Source organism: Trachypithecus francoisi, unplaced genomic scaffold, assembly GCF_009764315.1.
Source record: "Trachypithecus francoisi isolate TF-2019V2 unplaced genomic scaffold, Tfra_2.0 Lachesis_group3, whole genome shotgun sequence".
In the NCBI taxonomy this organism is placed as follows: domain Eukaryota; kingdom Metazoa; phylum Chordata; class Mammalia; order Primates; family Cercopithecidae; genus Trachypithecus; species Trachypithecus francoisi.
This window is the reverse complement of record NW_022681468.1, coordinates 138,237,677-138,259,207: the sequence shown is the minus strand read 5'-3', so window position 1 is coordinate 138,259,207 and position 21,531 is coordinate 138,237,677. Positions and strand designations below refer to the sequence as shown.

Genomic DNA, 21,531 nt, shown 5'->3' with positions numbered 1-21,531 from the left:
GAGCTTCTCTGTAGGTAGGAGAATAGCAGGTTGACACCAGCCGTTATGGAGCTGTCAGTCTTAATGCAGGTGACTTAACCTCTCTGAGCAAATGTTATTTTGCTCTATTTCAGCTGCAAATAATACCCATCCCACAAAACTCAAGAGTTACTGTGAGAAATTAAAGCAAACAAATATGAAGGAGTGTTGAGAACTTAAAGAATAAAACAACAGTTCTTTTGCTTTCTAAGGAGCTTTCACATTTGGCATTTTATCATCACAACATTTCTATGAAGTTCTGGTTCTTCCCACGGTCACTGTTCCATTTTGATTCAGAAAATGCTAAGAGGTCTGTTAGCTTTCTAGTCTTAACAATAGCAACATAATAATGATTATAATTATTATTATTTAAAATGCAGATAGAAAAAAGTCAAAGAGTACAAAAGAATGTATAATGAAAAGTAAGTCTCTCAACCTTAATTGCCTAGGCCCACTCTCGTGTCTTGTATAGCCTTCAAGAAAGATTTTCTGCATGTACCAGTATATTTATGCATTAGATCTTCCTTCTACATACACAGGGTTATTAGATCCCCACAGGATAGAGGTGCTTTAAAAACAAGTCCACAGCTTTAGCAAGAATTTTTATTCCATTGGAAGACATATATAATAATCACCTCTTTCCTCCCAGGAGAACCAGCCTTATTCTAATATGTACCAGCCATCTCAATTCCATTCTCATTCCTTCTGTGATGATGCCAGGAAGTTCCCATGTTTGTGAACTTAATATTGGCCACTGCAGGAGTTGAGGCACTTGCTTCACCTGGTGAAGAAGGTGTTTTGCACCCACTGGTCTTAGCCCTGGGGTTGCTGTGGAGGGATCCTGTTATGGTTACTGGTCCTCTCAGGGGTTGCTTCATGGTCTCCACCAGAATTGCCCAGAGGGAGAATGCCAGGCTGAACTTGAATTCCCAGGAAACGCCTTGAGAAAGGAAAAAGAGAAAAACACCAATTATTTGGAAGATACTAGATCCTGAAATTCATACAGTAAAACTGGAGAGAGAATCCAAATAGAAAACTATCCTTGTTCATCCTTACTCAGCTTCCCTCCCTCGTCCTGTGTTCCCTAGGAATTCAGAAGGAAGCTTGGCTGGGGGTGTTGGCAGCATCTTCTTTAGGGTGGACCCTTCTGGAAGACTGAAGGCAGCCCCATGGGCAGATGGGCTGGCAGCCATTGAATTTTAGATAAGAAAGAGTGTCGTGTATTTCCCATGTTATTGTGGCAGATAGAGAGCAGAGAGAAAGTTCTTCAAGAGAGTGGTAGTTGACCTGCAAGACAGCGCCTCTTAGACTGGCTGGGTGTCAGTGTGGTCACCATCCAGAATCTAGTTCCCAGCCCTAAACTGTGGGAGCTCTGGACTGGAAATCTGATCTTATCAGTATACATGGAAGTAGTCAGATTGGAGCAAAGTGGTGGGAACTGATCCATTAGCCCAATTCACAGATAACAGATAAAAACGAAAACCTGGCAATGGGAGCCAAATTGTAATTAGAAGTTACTTGGTGAGCATGGAGCCAGAGCAAGAAGATGTGTTCGTTGTATGGCCTCAGTGTTTATCAAATGGGACATCTTCTCCTTCTCCTGTCCCCTTCACAGAGACGCAGTGACAACTTCTTTTTTTTTTTTCTTTTTTGAGACAGAGTCTCACTCTGTCACCCAGGCTGGAGTGCAGTGGCGCAATCACTGCTCACTGCAACCTCTGCCTCCCGAGTTCAAGTGATTCTCCTGCCTCAGCCTCCCAAGTAGCTGGGATTACAGGAGTCCGCCTCCACGCCCAGCTACTTTTTGTATTTTTTGTAGAAACAAGGCTTCGCCATGTTGGCCAGGATGGTCTCGATCTCTTGACCTCGTGATCCGCCCACCTCAGCCTCCCAAAGTGCTGAGATAACAGGCATGAGCCATCACGCCCAGCCCACAGTGACAAATTCTTTTTTTTTTTTTTTTTTTTGAGACGGAGTCTCGCTCTGTCCCCTGGGCTGGAGTGCAGTGGCCGGATCTCAGCTCACTGCAAGCTCCACCTCCCGGGTTTACGCCATTCTCCTGCCTCAGCCTCCCGAGTAGCTGGGACTACAGGCGCCCGCCACCTCGCCCAGTTAGTTTTTTTTTTTTTTGTATTTTTTAGTAGAGACGGGGTTTCACCGTGTTAGCCAGGATGGTCTCAATCTCCTGACCTCGTGATCCGCCCGTCTCGGCCTCCCAAAGTGCTGGGATTACAGGCTTGAGCCACCGCGCCCGGCCCACAGTGACAAATTCTTATTTATTTAACAAGAATTTGTAAAGCACTTAGAATGGTGCCTGACACATAGAAAGTCATTTAATCTTGGTAATAAAGTATAATTATTATCCCTGTTTTACAGATAAGGAAACGGAGACTCAGGCATTTAACAACTTCCCAAGTCACACAGTTTAACATGTGTCAGAGTCAGGATTCTTGACTGCTCCCAAGTCCCCCTCTTCACCGGGTCCTTGCTAGCTCTGACCATTTGCCCTTCCTTGTGCTGTGCCAGCTGCCTCCCTCCTTCAATATGTACCTTACAGTACAGCTGATGAGCATCTCAAAGGCACTCCTCTGCCACCTGTCAACAGATTATTATCCCTTCTGGGATCCTTCTCCAGATGGCCAATGTCATCTAGAATTTCATTAGCAAAGGGAAATCTGCATAGAAGCTGCAGGTTCAGTCCAGCCCTGCGTTCGTTCTTCCCCAGTGTTGTTTCCTGCATCCTACGCTGCCTCCTGGTGCAAGTTCTGTGTAATACAGGAAGCTGAAAATCTCAGTACGCTCAACTGACCTTTTATTGCTGATGTTGCTTTTTTTTCCCCACCCTGGAATGCTCTAGAGACAATTATATTTGGTACTGAGAGATGAGGAGGCTGACATTGAAAGAGGCCTCTGGAAAAATATATGCAGTCATCTATATAATGTTAGATCTTGAAAATCATTAGTCTCAGTCCTACCTTCTCATTTTACAGATGAGAAAACTGAAAGGTTGAGTCTATTTAACTAGGAGGTCTAGGCAGATTTTCAGTAAATTGTGGCCATAACTAGGCCACCGTTCCTCAGACCCTAAATGGTTCTACATGTGGAGATGTAGAAAGACATGAAGATTACTGGTGGTCTTGAAAGGAGGGTTTTCAAATAAGTGTGTTTAACACTATACATGTACCACACACTGTGCAAGGAAAGAGGACTCAGGGACTTACATTTATGATGTAAAGAATTGTTCTTCAAGGGGCATATTAACAATGTGGACATCCTCATGTGCTTCTCCAAACATAATGCTCATTTGTTGACTGTCTGTTTTTAGCTGTCCTTGGAGTACACAATTTGCTCAACAATCCAAAGTTCGATGAAGAAACAACCAACAATAAAGGTGGCAAAGGGCCTGTCAGAAGTAAGTTGATGTGGAATCTGTAGTTTTGTAAAGCTTTGGAGCCTCCAGGGTTGCTGGCAGGAGAGAGGCCTGTTGACTCTTTCAGGCTTTGCACTCTGTCATTTGGCTAGGATACAGAGCAGCTGACAATGAAAGCGCCATCTGGCGGTGAAACTTGTACAAATCAGTGTGTGTTGCCCAGAACACTTTCTTGGTAGGTCTGTTTAGTCAGAAGATGAAATTGTTGATATATGGATCTGCATTAAATGATATAATCCATATTCATGAAAAAAAATGCTGATATGAGATTGCTTAGTCATCACAAGATGCAGAGTTTCATGTTCCTAAGGATGTTTTAATCAATTATGGCAGCTTAAATAAGTTACCTTCTCTATTTGAGTGTCTTTTTGTCTCAGTAATAGAGCTTATCGTTAGAATTTGAATGCCCACTTCCCTCAGTTGGCATGAAAGACATGCTGGCATGGACTTACGTGCACAGGACATTCCACACCACCATCTTCTATGTCAACATTTCCTGTAGCAGTAAACAATTAATCAGACTTTTTTATTTATTCATTCGTCAGTCATCCACTAAATACCTACTATGTGTCAGGAATGTTCTAGGATTAGGTACAAAGATGAAAATGGTCCTTGCCCAAAGAAATTTATCTGTCTGGGGTAAGGAAGGACCAATATTCAGGTCATTTCAGTACAGTGTGACCCATATGCTTTGAAAACTCATAGAAAATTACAGCCTTTTTTTTTTTGAGATGGAGTCTTGCTTTGTCACCCAGGCTGGAGTGCAGTGGCGCGATCTGGGCTCACTGCAACCTCCACCTTCTGGGTTCAAGCAATTCTTCTGCCTCAGCCTCATGAGTAGCTGGGACTACAGGCGTGTGCCACCACACCCAGCTCATTTTTAGGATTACAACTTTTCTTAGGTTAATTTTATTTTATTCACTTAATAGAGACTTGGGAGATGCTTTCTAATCTCAGTAGTGTATATATGAAATATTATTTATAGTGGTAATTTAGACACACAATGAGCAATATTCCTTTTATTTTTTGAGATAGAGGCTTGCCCTGTTGCCCAGGCTGGAGTACAATGGTGCAGTCATAGCTCTTTGCAGCTTCCAGCTGCTGGACTCAAGCAATCCTCCCGGTCAGCCTCCTGAGTAGCTGGGACTACAGGTGCATGCCACCACACTCAGTTAATTATTTTTATTTTTATTTTGTAGAGACAGGATCTTGCTATGTTGCCTAGGCTAGCCTTTCTTGTTTCTTATACTTATGGATAAAAAATGCTCATCCTTTTTAGCTTCAGCATCAAAGGGTAACATTCTGACAATGTTTGCTGTTAACAATCTGATGCATAACCTTCTGGACATTTATACATACACATACACACAAATATTAACTTGTCTTCAAATTGTGGTCTCTTATCAGTACCTATAGGTTTCCTTCATTCTTTTAATGAGTAGATAACTTTTTTAATGGATAGATAATGAAGATCCTTTTTTTTTTTTTTTTTTGAGGCAGGGTCTCATTCTGTTGTCCAGGCTGGAGTCCAGCATCACTACCATGGCTGACTGCAGCCTCAGACTCCTGGGATCAAGGGATTCTCCCACCTTAGTCCCCTGAGCAGCTAGGACTACAGGCAAAATTACACCTGGCTAATTTTTAAAATTTATTGTAGAGACTGGGTCTCACTATGTTGCCCAGCCTGGTCTCAAACTTCTGGCCTCAAGCAACTCTCCTGCTTCAGCCTCCCAAAGTGCTGGGATTAGAGGTGTGAGCCACCATGCCTGGCTTGTGCATAGATTCTTTTAATGAATAGACAATGAGTTGTTATGTGATGATGCTATACTTTATTTACCCATTTTCATATCGATGGACATTTTATCATGTTTTGCTGTCACAAGTAATATATCAGGGAACAGGGAATGTCCGTGAATGTATATCTTTATGTATCTGTGCTATTTTTGTAGATAAGACTTCTATAGAATTGCTGGGTCATAGAACATGCACATCTTAAATTGTGATAGATAATGCCAAATTACCCTCCCAAAACATTTGCATCAGATCACATTCTCGCTTACAGAGAAGTAGGAAGATGCTTTTTCCTCCACATTGTTGCCAACTCCAAATGTTATCTTGTTTCACACTTGTTTGTTAATGAAATGGTATCTCCTTTCTTTATTTTGGAGCTTAGTTACTTTTTTATATTTTTGATTGAGTGACAGATTCTTCTGATCGTATTATTGGTTCATTTTTAATTGGGTCGCCTTATTGATTTGTAAGAGCTCTGTGTATGTTGGGATGTTAATCCTTTGTATCTCTGTTAACTTCCATTCTTCTGTTTTATCCCTTTCTCTTCCCATACCTTCCTTAAAACTAAAGCTCCAGAATAGAACTCAGAGGAGGGTAGGGTATGATCAAGAGGCCAGAGGGGTATTAGAGTTTGGGAAGTGAAGACTTATTGTGGTGTCTGATTTGTATCTCAGATCCTGAAGTCAGTTAGTATAGTCTGACAGATGTCCATATGGAGCAGCAATAACTGCCCATGGATATTTTGAACATTGGAGTTTGCTGCAGGGCCTCCTGAACTTTTGGCTCCATGCAGTGTTAGCCCCAGGGAATTCTCATTGCAGTTGAGAAACACCAGCCTTCCAAACTGTGACTCAGAGCTACACCACTCCCATGCTTGTTCAGCTGAGGATAAACCTATTGTCATTGCTATTAAAGTCTTATTGGAATCAGAGCATATGAAAGAAATGTCATTTTTTGGGAAGTTGCCACTGATTTTGATAGGAGAGACTTTGCATTTTTTTTAAATGAAAACTTGTGTTTTAGATGTTGTCAAAGGTGAAAAGGTAAAGCCAGTATTTGAGGAACCACCCAATCCCACAAATGTGGAAATAAGCCTGCAGCAGATGAAAGCCAATGATCCTAGCTTGCAAGAAGTCAACCTCAACAACATTAAGGTATTTCATTGTGATTATCATCAGTCACTTAATTTATCATGAGGTGAGAAAACTTACCAGAGATGACCAATTGCTTGTTTTCGCACCTGTTTGCAGTTCTTTGTAGTCACTGAGTTGGAGTCAAGGTATCCTATTCAAAAGAAGTGGGTTTTGGAAAACAGTGATTTCTATAATTATTTGAAAAGAATCACCGTACCTGAGTTAAGCGTAGTACATTAGTTATATCTATTGCTGAGTAACAAATTACTCCAAAACTTAGAGGCTTCAAACAAGAGACATTTATTATTTCACACACAATTTTTCAGTGTCAGGAATCTGGTAGTGGCTAGCTGGATAGTGTGGCTCAGGGTCTCAAATGAGGTGACAGTGAAGTTGTCATCCAAGGCTGCAGTACCAGGCTTGCCCAGGGCAGGAAGATCCAGTTCCAAGATGGCAGATTCATGTGGCTGTTGGGAAGAGGCCTCCATTTCTCACCATGTGGCTCCCCAGAGCAAGTGATCCAAGACAGAAAGATGAGAAAGCAGGAAGCCACAATACCTGTTTTGACCTGGTTTCTGAAGTTACTGAAGATGTTGTTACTTCCACTTTATTCAATTTGATAAGTCATGCCACTCTCAAAGGGGAAGAGTAGAAGAGAGAGAGAGAGAGAGAGAGTGTATGTGTGTGTGTGTGTATAAATATTACTGAAGTCTCTTTTGTTTATTATTTTTGAGCCAGTTCTTAGCATTTAATAATAACCAACTTTTATTGAGTGTGTACTATGTGCCATGTCCTTTACTAAATACTTGGAATTTATTATCTTATTTAATTATTAGTGGGACTTAAAGAGTTGTTAAGATCATAGAGCTAGCCTATAGTGCAGCCAGGACTCTTCTCCACTTCTAACTGCACCCCATATTGTATCCTTCCCCAGTGGTCATTACTGTGGTAAATTATCTAGGAAAAGGACTAAAAGATGAATAAGATTTTTTCAGTCTTTACTCTGAAAAATATTATACTAGGAGAAAAACACTAAACAGATAATTATAACATGATGTGGTAAGCCCCTAAATGTCATTGAATTGCAAGAAAGAAAAATTTTAATGCTACCTAGGAGATCCAGTAAACAAAGGAGATGATATTACATATGAGTCTTGAAAGATGAGTAGGAATTAATGAGAGAAAATGACAAAAGGAATTTCCAGGCTAAAGGGAAAGCATATGTAAAGGTCTGAAAAAGAGAAAGACTGTGGTATATTAAAACAATGACAAGTGTATCAGTCTGGCTAGAATATAGAGTGAAAAATAAAAAGAGGGAGGTGTAGTATGTGCATACTTTCTTGGTAAGGGAAAACAGAAAGACGACACTCAAGAGGTACCATCGTGGTAGACTAGATTCCCCTATTGGACACTAAGTGGTGCTGTTGGCTCGGGATAGCTTGGTTGCTGAAGGCTAGGTAACGACCCTCATTTAGAAGGGATATCATGTATTTATCTACACACATATGGTATTTAAAGGTTGTGGGTTCTTACCTTGGCAAAAGTGTGCCATAGAATGGGTCATCAACTAGCCATGTCTTCTCTGTCTTAGAACATTCCAATTCCAACCCTGAGGGAATTTGCAAAGGCTCTGGAGACCAACACTCACGTGAAGAAGTTCAGCCTGGCCGCAACTCGCAGCAATGACCCTGTGGCCATTGTGAGTAGAATTCTTAGAAATATAACATGAAGTTATTTAATCCACTGGAGGCTCTATTTAATTTGTTTCATTAGCTAACAATTTTTTAGATCTGGTAAACTTACATTCTACACAGTTAATGAGCAAAATTATAGTTACAATGCAATAGTAAAACTTCAGAACCAAACTGTCAGATGCTTTAAGTTATCTGGAATTTTGTCAGCATTACAATTTTCAGAGAAAGAAATAAGATAAGTTTGCCATTTAACTAACTGAATATTTAGGGTTTGTTCTGTGCTTAGGATACATTTTCTAAAACTTTTGCATCTGCAGTCATTGCATATTATGACCTTAAAATCCTTCAGGAACTAGGCACCTATAGAAATATTGAAGTAGCTGGGCGCAATGGCTCACGCCTGTAATCCCAGCACTTTGGGAGGCCGAGGTGGGTGGATCATGAGGTCAGGAGTTTGACACCAGCCTGGCCAATATGGTGAAACCCCATCTCTACTAAAAATACAAGAACTAGTGGGCATGGTGGCATGCACCTGTAGTCCCAGCTACTCAGGAGACTGAGGCAGAAGAATCACTTGAACCCAGGGGGCGGAGTTTGCAATGAGCTGAAATCATGCCACTGCACTCTAGCCTAGGCAACAGAGGGAGACTGTGTCTCAAAAAAAAAAAGAAATATTAAAGTATATTTTAATCTTTGAAATGGATTAATGTGTGTCTAAAATATCTTAGACAACGAAATCGTGAAGCATTTTGTGTTTGACACCTTGTTAACCAGAATATGAAAAAAATAGCCAGCCGGATGTGGTAACACACAACTCTGGTCCCAGCTACTTAAGAGGCTAAGGTGAGACAATTGGCTTGAGCCCAGGAGTTCTAGGCTGCAGTGAGCTATGATCGCACCTCTGCACTCCAGTCTGGGCAATAGAATGAGATGATCGATAGATAGATAGATAGATAGATAGATAGATAGATAGATAGATACATAGATAGATAGATAAAAGAAAAATAGCCAACTAAAAGTTCTGTTCTTCCTATACATTTTAGATAATTTAGCCAAATAAGGAAGTCCCTTGACCCAGGTAAATACTTACGCCATCGCTATCATGATTTTTATTCTTCCTATCAATAGCCAATTAATAACTCCTATTAATAGCTAATTTATTGAGGAATTAGTAAATGCCAGCACCGATCTTTGTGCTTTCCACACAGCATCTCATCCATTTGTCACTGTAATGCTATGAGTATATACTCTTATTAGTTCCAACTTTAACAAATGAGAAAACAGCCTCAGAGAGGTTAGGTAAGTTATCCAAGGTAATAAAACCAGTAAACGGCAGAGCCAGAATTCACTACCAAGTCTTTCTGGTTCTATAACCAGGAAGTGTAACCATCAAGCTATGCTAGATTTACACACAATGACTGGCTTTCATACATTTGCTAAAATATGTCACTTATCAAAAGCCTGGGCATCAACCTGTTGTTCTGTGGCATTTAATGCTCAGCCCTTGAATCAAGTTAGAAAAACGAAAGTTGGGCTGGGCACGGTGGCTCACACCTGTAATCCCAGCATTTTGGGAGGCCGAGGTGGGCAGATCATGAGGTCAGGAGATCGAGACCATCCTGGCTAACATGGTGAAACCCCATCTGTACTAAAAAATATAAAAAATTAGCCGGGCGTGGTGGCGGGCACCTGTAGTCCCAGCTGCTTGGGAGGCTGAGGCAGGAGAATGGTGTGAACCCGGGAGGCGGAGCTTGTAGTTAGCCGAGATCACACCACTGCACTCCAGCCTGGGCGACAGAGCAAAACTCCATCTCAAACAAAAAAAAAAAAAGAAAAGAAAAGAAAAACAGAAGTTGTCTTGACTTGATCTTTTGATTTAAAGTAATGTGCCTTTTGGAAGATCTAAAATAGCATTTAAAACATGACATGAAAGTAATGACTACCTATCATGGTCCTGGCACAGAATAGCTGTTTGAAAGTACTTGTTAGATAAATGAATGATCATAACCTCCAACCTCTAGCAATAGAGAATATTTCTATGGTGATCACAGCAAACTTGAAATAAGCACTCATGTAAAAGAGGAACCAGGCTACAAAAATCAATGTTTTTACCAGCAGTTATTACATATCTAAATCTGTAGATTGAAAGCAGTTTTGAATTTGAAACCTGTCATTAAAATAGAAAGATAGCAGAACTAGATAATTGGTAAGGTGAAATGAGCAGTTTAAGGATTCTTATCTCGGTATGATTTTGTGCTATTTCTGCCTTTTAGTAGATGTTTTTCAGTAAAGCAAAAATATTCACAATATACTTTGTATGTAAATGAATAAAGGGATAAAGAAATGATTTGTCACTTCTGTTTAATATATTATTTTGAGTAAAATTGCAGGGGTGGGGTTAGTTCACAATCAACTGTCAACACTACTGGTAAATAATCTAATAATCTAACTCCTATTCTAGACCAAATAGATAACTTACTAAGTGGATTAAATAAATTCCAAATATAATAATCACTTTGATGCTGTTTTTAATGCAACAACTATGTGTTGAATGCCTATCGTATGAAAAGCACTACACTAGGAGCTGGATTCTTTTGGTAACACTTTTCAGGCAAATTTGACCTTTTGTAACTTGCTTTTTAAAGAATACTTTATTTGGTAACAAATGTTGGCAAAGATGTGGAGAAAGGGGAACACTTGTATACTGGTGGTGGGAATGTAGAGTAGTACAGCCATTATGGGAAACAGTATGGTGGTTCCTCAAAAACTGAAATTAGAACTACATATGATCCAGCAGTCCCACTGCTGGGTATATATCCAAGAGAAAGGAAATTAGTGTATTGAAGAGGTATCTGCCCTCCCATGTTTACTGCAGCACTGTTGACAACAGTCAAGATATGGAATCAACCTAAATGTTCATCAACAGACAAATGGATGGAGAAAATGTGGTATATATCCACACTGAAATATTATTCAAACATAAAAAAAGATGAAATCCTGTCATTTGCAGCACCATGGATGGAACTGGAGGTCATTGTGTTAACTGAAACAAGCCAAGCACAAAAAAATAAATATAGCATGTTCTCACATGTGGGAGCTTAAAAACAGTGGTTCTCATGGAGGTAAAGAGTAGAATGGTGGTTACCAAAGCCTGGGAAGAGAGTGGGGACAAAGAGAAGTTGGTTAAGAGGTACAAAAATACAGTTAGTTAGAAGGAATAAGTTGTTGTATTCAGTAATTTATTATAAATTTCAAAATAGCTAGAAGAGAAGAATTGTAATGTTCCCAACACAAAAATAAGCCTTTGAGGTGATGGCTGTCCTAATTACTCCAATTTGATCACTGCGTACACATTGTATAAAGGTATCAAAATATCACATTTACCCCCAAAAATATGTACAACTATTATTTATCAGTAAAACATTTTTAATTTATTTGGTATAGTCATAGTACAATCTATAAAAAATAGAGGGACCACAGGAAGATATACATATATATATATTCATTTATGTGGATAGAGTTTTCAAAACATGATTTTGCTACTGTTTTCTGAAGAGCATCACTCCTAATAGAAATTTTTCACTTGTCCTCCATTCCAGTTCTAAGATGTGTCACACCACCCTCCTCCCCTCCTGACTCCCCCAATTCCCCCTCCTCAAGGGTAAGCAGAGAAGAGAGGCAGAACCAAGGGAACAAAGTGATGATTTTAGGAAAGGTTTTCTTGGTTGTCACTGTGCCTAGGTGACTGTTTTATTGGGAGCCCTGGCAGAAAGTCTTTATTTTTAGCATTCAAACATGAGGTAAAAAGGCATTTCTGATGGATGACATTTGTGGACCTCAAACCTTATTCTGCTTTCATATTATAAATTATTATTCTGATATATTGTTAGAATCAGTGAAGCCCTGTGTGACTGGCATCCGTTTAGACATGTGCCCATTTAAGGCTGTTTTACATTCAATCAGAAAACATATTTTGGGGTTTGTGGTGAACACAAGCCATTTTACAGATGAGGCAACTGAGACTCAAAGAAGTTGAATGCTGAACTAAGATTACACCGCATGTGGCCAAACCAGGATGCAAATGTAAGTCACCTGTGATTGAGTTTAGTTTACTGTGCCCCAAGCACTTCCATATAACCACATCTATAGTAACTGAGCATTCAAATGGAATTTGTCCCCACTGAATGCCAATGGGGAGAAGGCTCAAATGTATTTAAAAAGCTACTGTTATTTACAGTGCGCCATATAAAAATCAAGAGTTTAGGACAGCACTGTTTATTAGAAATAAAACTTGAGAGGTTACTTCCAAGATAGCCGAATAGGAACAGCTCTGGTCTACAGCTCCCAGTGAGATCGACGCAGAAGACGGGTGATTTCTGCACTTCCAACTGAGGTACCTGGTTCATCTCAATGGGACTGGTTGGACAGTGGGTGCAGCCCACGGAGGGTGAGCTGAAGCAGGGTGGGGCATCGCCTCACCCAGGAAGCACAAGGGGTTGGAGGATTTCCCTTTCCTAGCCAAGAGAAGCCATGAGTGACTGTATCTGGAGGAGCAGTACACTCCTGCCCAAATACTGTGCTTTTCCCACCGTCTTCACAACCAGCAGACTAGGAGATTCTCTCCCATGCCTGGCTCGGCAGGTCCCATGCCCATGGAGCCTTGCTCACTGCTAGCACAGCAGTCTGAGATCCATCTGAGATGCTGGAGCTTGGCAGGGGCAGGGGCGTCTGCCATTGCTGAGGCTTGAGTAGGTGGTTCTATGCTCACAGTGTAAACAAAGCGGCAGGGAAGCTTGAACTGGGCAGAGCCCACCACAGCTCAGAAAGGCCTACTGCCTCTCTAGATTCCACCTCTGGGGACAGGGCATATCTGAACAAAAGGCAGCAGACAGCTTCTCCAGACTTAAACGTCCTTGCCTGACAGCTCTGAAGAGAGCAGTGCTTCTCCCAGCATGGCATTCGCGCTCCGATAATGGACAGATTGCCTCCTCAAGTGGGTCCCTGACCCCTGTGTAGCCTGACTGGGAGACACCTCCCAGTAGGGGCTGACAGACACCTCATACAGGCAGGTGTCCCTCTGGGATGAAGCTTCCAGGGGAAGTATCAGACAGCAATATTTGCTGTTCTGCAGCCTCTGCTGGTGATACCCAGGAAAACAGGGTCTGGAGTGGACCTCCAGCAAACTCCAGCAGACCTGCAGCTGAGGGGCCTGTCTATTAGAAGGAAAACTAACAAACAGAAAGGAATAGCATAAACATCAACAATAAGGACATCCACACCAAAACCCCATTTGTAGGTCACCAACATCAAAGACTAAAGGTAGATAAAACCACAAAGATGGGGAGAAACCAGAGCAGAAAGGTGGAAAATTCCCAAAACCAGAACGCCTCTTCTCCAAAGGAACACAGCTCCTCACTAGCAAGGGAACAAAACTGGACAGAGAATGAGTTTGACGAGTAGACAGAAGTAGGCTTCAGAAGGTTGGTAATAACAAACTTCTCTGAGCTAAAGGAGCATGTTCTAACCCATTGCAAGGAAGGTAAAAACATTGAAAAAAGGTTAGATGAATGGCTAAATAGAATAACCAGTGTAGAGAAGAGTTTAAGTGACCTGATGGAGCTGAAAACCACAGTACGAGAATTTCATAACTGAAAACCACAGTACAAGAACTTCATAAAGCATACACAAGCTTCAATAGCCGATTTAATCAAGTGGAAGAAAGGATATCAGTGATTGAAGATCAAATTAATGAAGTAAAGTAAGAAGACAAGATTAGAGAAAGAAAAGTGAAAAAAAAAAGTCCTCCAAGAAATGTGGGACTATGTGAAAAGACCAAATTTACGTTTGATTGGTGTACCTGAAAGTGACGGGGAGAATGGAACCAAGTTAGAAAACACTCTTCAGGATATTATCCAAAAGAACTTCCCTAACCTAGCAAGGCAGGCCAACATTCAAATTCAGGAAATACAGAGAACACCACAAAGATACTCCTCGAAAAGAGCAATCCCAAGACACATAATTGTCAGATTCACCAAGGTTGAAATGAAGGAAAAATGTTAAGGGCAGCCAGAGAGAAAGGTCAGGTTACCCACAAAGGGAAGCCCATCAGACTAACAGCGGATCTCTCGGCAGAAACCCTACAAGCCAGAAGAGAGTGGGGGCCAATATTCAACATTCTTAAAGAAAAGAATTTTCAACCCAGAATTTTTTATCCAGCCAAACTAAGCTTCATAAGTGAAGGAGAAATAAAATCCTTTACAGACAAGCAAATGCTGAGAGATTCTGTCACCACCAGGCCTGCATTACAAGAGCTCCTGAAGGAAGCACTAAATGTGAATAGGACCAACCAGTACCAGCCACTGCCAAAACATGCCAAATTGTAAAGACCATCAACGCTATGAAGAAACTACATTAATTAATGGGCGAGATAACCATCTAGCATCATAATGACAGGATCAAATTCATATGTAACATATTAACCTTAAATGTAAATGGGCTAAATGCCCCAATTAAAAGACACAGACTGGCAAATTGGATAAAGAGTCAAGACTCATCAGTGTGCTGTATCCAGGAGACCGATCTCATGTACAAAGACACACATAAGCTCAAAATAAAGGGATGGAGGAAGATCTACCAAGCAAATGGAAAGTAAAAAAAAGCAGGGGTTGCAATCCTGGTCTCTGCTAAAACAGACTTTAAATCAACAAAGATCAAAAGAGACAAAGACGGGCATTATGTAATGGTAAAAGGATCAATTCAACAAGAAGAGCTAACTATCCTAAATATCTACACACCCAATACAGGAGCACCCAGATTCATAAAGCAAGTTCTTAGAGACCTACAAAGAGACTTAGACTCCCACACAATAATAATGGGAGACTTTAACACCCCACTGTCAGTATTAGACAGATCAACGAGACAGAAAATAACAAGGATATCCAGAACTTGAACTCAGCTCTGGACCAAGAGGACCTAATAGACATCTACAGAACTCTCCACCCCAAATCAACAGAATATACATTCTTCTCAGCACCACATCACATTTATTCTAAAATTGACAACATAATTGGAAGTAAAACACTTCTCAGCAAATGTAATAGAATGGAAATCATAGCAAACTGTCTCTCAGCCCACAGTGCAACCAAATTAGAGCTCAGGATTAAGAACTCACTCAAAACCACACAACTATATGGAAACTGAACAACGTGCCCCTGAATGACTACCAGGTAAATAATGAAATGAAGGTAGAAATAAAGATGTTCTTTGAAACCAATGAGAACAAAGACACAATGTACCAGAATCTCTGGGACACATTTAAAGCAGTGTGTAGAGGGAAATTTATAGCACAAAATGCCCACAAGAGAAAGCAGGAGAAATCTGAAATTGACACCCTAACATCACAATTAAAATAAACAGAAAAGCAAGAGCAAACATATTCAAAAGCTAGCAGAAGACAAGAAATAACTAAGATCAGAGCAGAACTGAAAGAGAGACCCAAAAAAACTTCAAAAACTCAATGAATCCGGGAGCTGGTTTTTTGAAAAGATCAACAAAATAGATAGACTGCTAGTAAGACTAACAAAGAACAAAAGAGAGAAGCATCAAATAGACACAATAAAAAATGATAAAGGGGATATTACCACTGATCCCACAGAAATACAAACTACCATCGGAGAATACTATAAATACCTCTATGCAAATAAACTAGAAAATCTAGATGAAATGGATAAATTCCTGGACACATACAACCTTCCAAGTCTAAACCAGGAAGAAGTTGAATCTCCAAATAGACCAATAACAGGTTCTGAAATTGAGGCAATAATTAATAGCCTACCAACCAAAAAGAGTCCAGGACCAGACGGATTCACAGCCGAATTCTACCAGAGGTGCAAAGAGGAGCTGGTACCATTCCTTCTGAAACTATTCCAATCAATAGAAAAAGATGGAATTATCCCTAACTCATTTTATGAGGCCAGCATCACCCTAATACCAAAGCCTGGCAGAGATACAACAAAAAAAAGAGAAATTTTAGGCCAATAATGATGAACATCGATGCAAAAATCTTCAATAAAATACTGGCAAACCGAATCCAGCAGCACCTCAAAAAGCTTACCCACCATGATCAAGTCGGCTTTATCCCTGGGATGCAAGGCTGGTTCAACATACTCAAATCAATAAACATAATCCATCGCATAAACAGAACCAACTACAAAAACCACATGATTATCTCAATAGATGCAGAAAAGGCCTTCAACAAAATTCAACAGCCTTTCACGCTAAAAAACTCTCAATCAACTAGGTATTGATGGAATGTATCTCAACATAATAAGAGCTATTTATGACAAACCCACAGCCAATATTACACTGAATGGGCAAAAACTGGAAGCATTCCCTTTGAAAACCGGCATAAGACAAGGATGCCCTCTCTCAACACTCCAATTCAACATAATATTGGAAGTTCTGGCCAGGGGAATCAGGCAAGAGGAAGCAATAAAGGGTATTCAAATAGGAATAAAGGAAGTCAAATTGTCTCTGTTTGCAGATGACATGATTGTATATTTAGAAAACCCCATAGTCTCAGCCCCAAATCTCCTTAAGCTGATAAGCAAATTCAGCAAAGTCTCAGGATACAAGATCAATGTGCAAAAATCACAAGCATTCCTATACACCAAGAACAGACAAACAGCCAAATCATGAGTGAACTCCCATTCACAATTGCTACAAGGAGAATAAAATACCTAGGAATAGAACTTACGAGGAATGTGAAGGACCTCTTCAAGGAGAACTACAAACCACTGCTCAAGGAAATAAGAGAGAGAGTACACAAACAAATGAAAAAAACATTCCGTGCTCATGGATAGGAAGAATCAATATCATGAAAATGGCCTTACTGCCCAAAGTAATTTGTAGATTCAACACTATCCCCATCAAGCTACCGCTGACTTTCTTCACAGAATTGAAAAAAACTACTTTAAACTTCATATAAACCAAAAAAGAGCCCGCGTAGCTAAGACAATCCTGGGCGGGAAGAACAAAGCTGGAGGCATCACGCTGCCTGACTTCAAACTTTACTCTAAGGCTACAGTAACCAGAACAGCATGGTACTGGTACCAAAACAGATACAAAGACCAATGGAACAGAACAGAGGCCTCAGAAATAACACCATACATCTACAACCATCTGATCTTTGACAAACCTGACACACACAAGCAATGGGGGGAAAAGATTCCCTATTTAATAAATGCTGTTGGGAAAACTGGCTAGCCATATACAGAAAACTGAAACTGGACCCCTTCCTTACAGCTTATACAAAAATAAACTCAAGATGGATCAAAGACTTAAATGTAAGACCTAGGACCATAAAAATCCTAGAAGAAAACCTGGGCACTACCATTCAGGGCATAGACATGGGCAAAGACTTCATGTCTAAAACACCAAAAGCAATGGCAACAAAGCCAAAATTGACAAATGGGATCTAATTAAACTAAAGAGGTTCTTCACAGCAAAAGAAATTATCATCAGAGTGAACAGGCAACCGACAGAATGGGAGAAAAATTTTGCAATCTATCCATCTGACAAAGGACTAATACCCAGAATCTACAAGGAACGTAAACAAATTTATAGGAAAAAAGCAAACCCCATCAAAAAATGTGCAAAGGATATGAACAGACACTTCTCAAAAGAAGACATGTATGCAGCCAATAGACATATGAAAAAATGCTCGTCATATCTGGTCATTAGAGAAATGTAAATCAAAGCCACTATGAGATACCATCTCATGCCAGTTAGAATGGCAACCATTAAAAAGTCAGGAAACAACAGATGCTGGAGAGGTTGTGGAAAAACAGGAATGCTTTTACACTGTTGGTGGGAGTGTAAATTAGTTCAACCATTGTGGAAGACAGTGTGGCAATTCCTCAGGGATCTAGAACTAGAAATACCATTTGACCCAGCAATCCCATTACTGGACATATACCCAAAGAATTATAAATCATTCTACTATAAAGACAGATGCACATGTATGTTTATTGTGGCACTATTCACAATAGCAAAGACTTGGAACCAACCCAAATGCCCATCAATGATAGACTGGATAAAGAAAATGTACCGCATATATACCATGGAATACTATGCAGCCATAAAAAACGATCAGTTCATGTCCTTTGCAGGGACATGAATGAAGCTGGAAACCATCATTCTCAGCAAACTGTCACAAGATCAGAAAACCAAACACTGCATGTTCTCATTCATAAGTGGGAGTTGAACAATGAGAACACATGGACACAGGGAGGGGAACATCACACACCAGGGCCTGTGGGGGTTGGAGGACTATGGGAGGGATAACATTAGGAGAAATACCTAATGTAGGTGACAGGTTGATGGATGCAGCAAACCACCATGGCACATGTATACCTATGTAACAAAATTGCACATTCTGCACATGTAACCCAGAACTTAAAGTATAAAAAAAAAGAAAAAGAAATAAAACGTGAGCCACAAATGTAAGCCCCACGTATACATTTAAAATTTTTAGTAGCCATATTTAAAAAAAAATTGAAAAGTAGACAAAATTAATTTTAGTAGTAAATAGATGTTCCTTGACTTACAATGGGGTTATGTCCAGATAAAGCAATTGTAAATTGAAAATCTTTATCTGAACATAGCCTAATCATAAGTCAAGGGGCATACTGAATGAGTATCGCTCTCACATCATGGTAAATTCCAAAAATCGAAAGTGGAACCATCATGTCAGGAACTCTCTGTATTATATTTAAACCAATATATCCAAAATGTAATTTGAAAAAATAATGAGGTATTTTGCATTCTTTTTTTCATACTACATCTTTGAAATCCAGTGTGTTTTATGTTTGCAGTACATTTCAAATCAGACTAGCCAATTTTCAAGGGCTCAATAGCCACATTTCTCATGGCTACCATTTGGCCAGTGCAGAAATTCGCATTTCCGTACAATCCTATAAAGTACAGAGAGCAAATCCTTCTCTTTAAAGATGTATTTCTACTCTATTTCAGTGACATTTAAAACATCTAGTCTTTGTTTTAATAATGTTATTATTCCCAGCACATGTAATATGCTCAAATATTTGCTGAACTGAAATGAACCTGGGCCTGCAGCCCAGGATTGTGTTTGGCTGGCTCGCCCCTGTTTTGTGGAGCATAAGAAAGTGTTTTCTCAAGTTTAAAAGAAATTGGCAAGATCCTGGCAACTTGCCAGGAGGTCCTGCAACTTTCTGTAAAGGCCTAATTGCTCTGACATTTTGTTATTCTAATAATGAGAGTAAATCCCAAAGCTTGGAGTGTCCAAAAGGAAAGTCCTGATGCATCCCTCTCTGGTGATCAGATTAAAATGTATAGATTTAATTTTAATTAAGGACCTAGCACAGAATAAATACACTTTAATTTACGTGGTGTGCCATAGTGTAAATCCAAATTCTTGAGCTTTCTTTGCAGTACAAGCAACTGCCTGATCAAGATACAGGATTATTCTTCTAGTCCAGTGGTTCTCAACCTGGGGCAATTTTGCCCTCCAGGGGACATTTGGCAGCATCTGGAGATATTTCTGGTTGTCATGATGGGGAGGAGTGCTGTTGACATCTAGTGAGTCTCAGAGGCCAGAGATACTGCTAAATATTCTTCAGTACACAGGACAGCTTCCCACAACCAAGAATTCTTTGACCCCAAGTGTCAGTCATGCTGGGGTTAAATAACCCTGTTCTCATCCAATGTTGGGACTTCTCATCTTCTTTCTTCCTGTCTTTTCCACTGTAAAAACAATTAAAATAGTTCAGAACTTTTTTGTTCTACTCCCCAGAAGCAATCACTATTAGTAGTTTGTTTTTCATTCTAGTTGTTGTCTTTATGACTTTAATTAAAGTGGTTACTGGCTCATGCTTGTAATCCCAGCACTTTGGGAGGCTGAGGCAGGAGGATCACTTAAAGCCAGGAGTTCAAGACCAGCCTGGGCAACATAGAGAGACCCTGTTTCTATACCAAAAAATGGAAAAACAAAAAAAAAGTGGTTGTCAACCCTAACTGCACATTATTCACCTGGAGAGCTCTTCAGAAATGCAGATGGCCATTCCACAGCCTCAGAGATTCTGATTCAATTCTTCTGGGGTAAATTTTTTAAAGCTCTCAGGCCATTCTAATGTGTGGTCAATGTAGAAAATCACTAATACACAGAAATTCATATTTTTCATTTATCATCTTAGAAAATTTTTTATTCTCTATTATAAATGATGAGGGCAGTTCTATACTTACTTTATTTTCCATTCCTCCTTTCTCTTCCACTTCCAAATTGTAGATATTACATTATTTTCACACTTGTGAGCTTTATACATTTTATGTAATTATATTCTATGTTTGTATATAGATTGATTCCAAAAATTAACCTATTAGCAGCATTTACAATTATATGACTATATAAATATAAATCTCCATTCCCATGGACCTTACAATCTAGTGACTAGTGCTGACCTGATTTTTGATCATTTGCAGGTAACTTATTTTTCCTTGCAAGAAATTTTTAGTACTCTCTTTCCCTTTGGAATTCTGAAATTTCACTTGTCTGTTCACTTAAGAGTCGTTTTGGGCCAGGCACGGTGGCTCACGCCTGTAATCCCAGCACTTTGGGAGGCCAGGGCGGGTGGATCACCTGAGGTCAGGAGTTTGAGACCAGCCCTGGCCAACATGGTGAAACCCCATCTCAACTAAAAATATAAAAATTAGCTGGGTGTGGTGATGGGCCCCTGTAATCTCAGCTACTCAGGAGGCTGAGGCAGGAGAATTGCTTGAACCCAGGAGATGGAGGTTGCAGTGAGCTGACACAATGCCACTACACTCCAGCCTGGGCAACAAAGTGAGACTTCGTCTCAAAAAAAAAAAAAAAGAGTAGTTTTTATTCATTCTGCTGAGTGTCTAGTGATTTCTTTCAGATAAAGATCCATAACTTTCTTCATCTCTGGGAAATTTATTTTTCCTCCTTAGTTAGTTGATAACTTCTTCCCTTCTGTTTTCTTTCTTTTCTTTCTCTTTCTTTCTTTTTCTTTCTTTCTTTTCTTTCTTTCTCTTTCTTTCTTTCTTTCTCTTTCTCTCTCTCTCTCTCTCTCTCTCTCTCTCTCTTTCTTTCTTTTTTTCTTTCTTATCCTTCTGGAACTCTTCTTAGATGAATGTTGAATCTCTGCATCTTTCATCCACATCTCTTAAGGTTTTCTCATAGTTTCTATCTTTGTCTTTTTGCTGTATATCCTTGGAAATATCCTCAGTGTTATCTTCTAGATCACCAACTTGGTCTTCTGCCATGCTTATTTTGTAATTCTAGATGTCTATTATTTTCTTTTATTTCAATGTAGTTTTTAAAAATTTTCAAAATGTTTTCTTTTCTCTCTCTCCCTCTTTCCCCCCACTTTTTCTCTCTTTCTTTTCTTTTCTTTTTTTTTGTGCGGTG

General features: G+C 39.8%; 1 protein-coding gene across 3 annotated transcripts in view; it reads left to right on the top strand.

Annotated features, from left to right (window-relative positions):
- TMOD2 (tropomodulin 2) overlaps nucleotides 1-21,531 on the top strand; it is a 66,141-nt gene that overhangs the window by 23,410 nt on the left and 21,200 nt on the right. For all 3 annotated transcript variants that reach the window (XM_033190107.1, XM_033190109.1, XM_033190108.1), the window contains exons 5-7: nucleotides 3,344-3,430; nucleotides 6,263-6,393; nucleotides 7,964-8,071. In XM_033190107.1, the coding sequence (XP_033045998.1) occupies nucleotides 3,344-3,430; nucleotides 6,263-6,393; nucleotides 7,964-8,071 (326 nt within the window). The remainder of the gene's footprint in view (nucleotides 1-3,343; nucleotides 3,431-6,262; nucleotides 6,394-7,963; nucleotides 8,072-21,531) is intronic.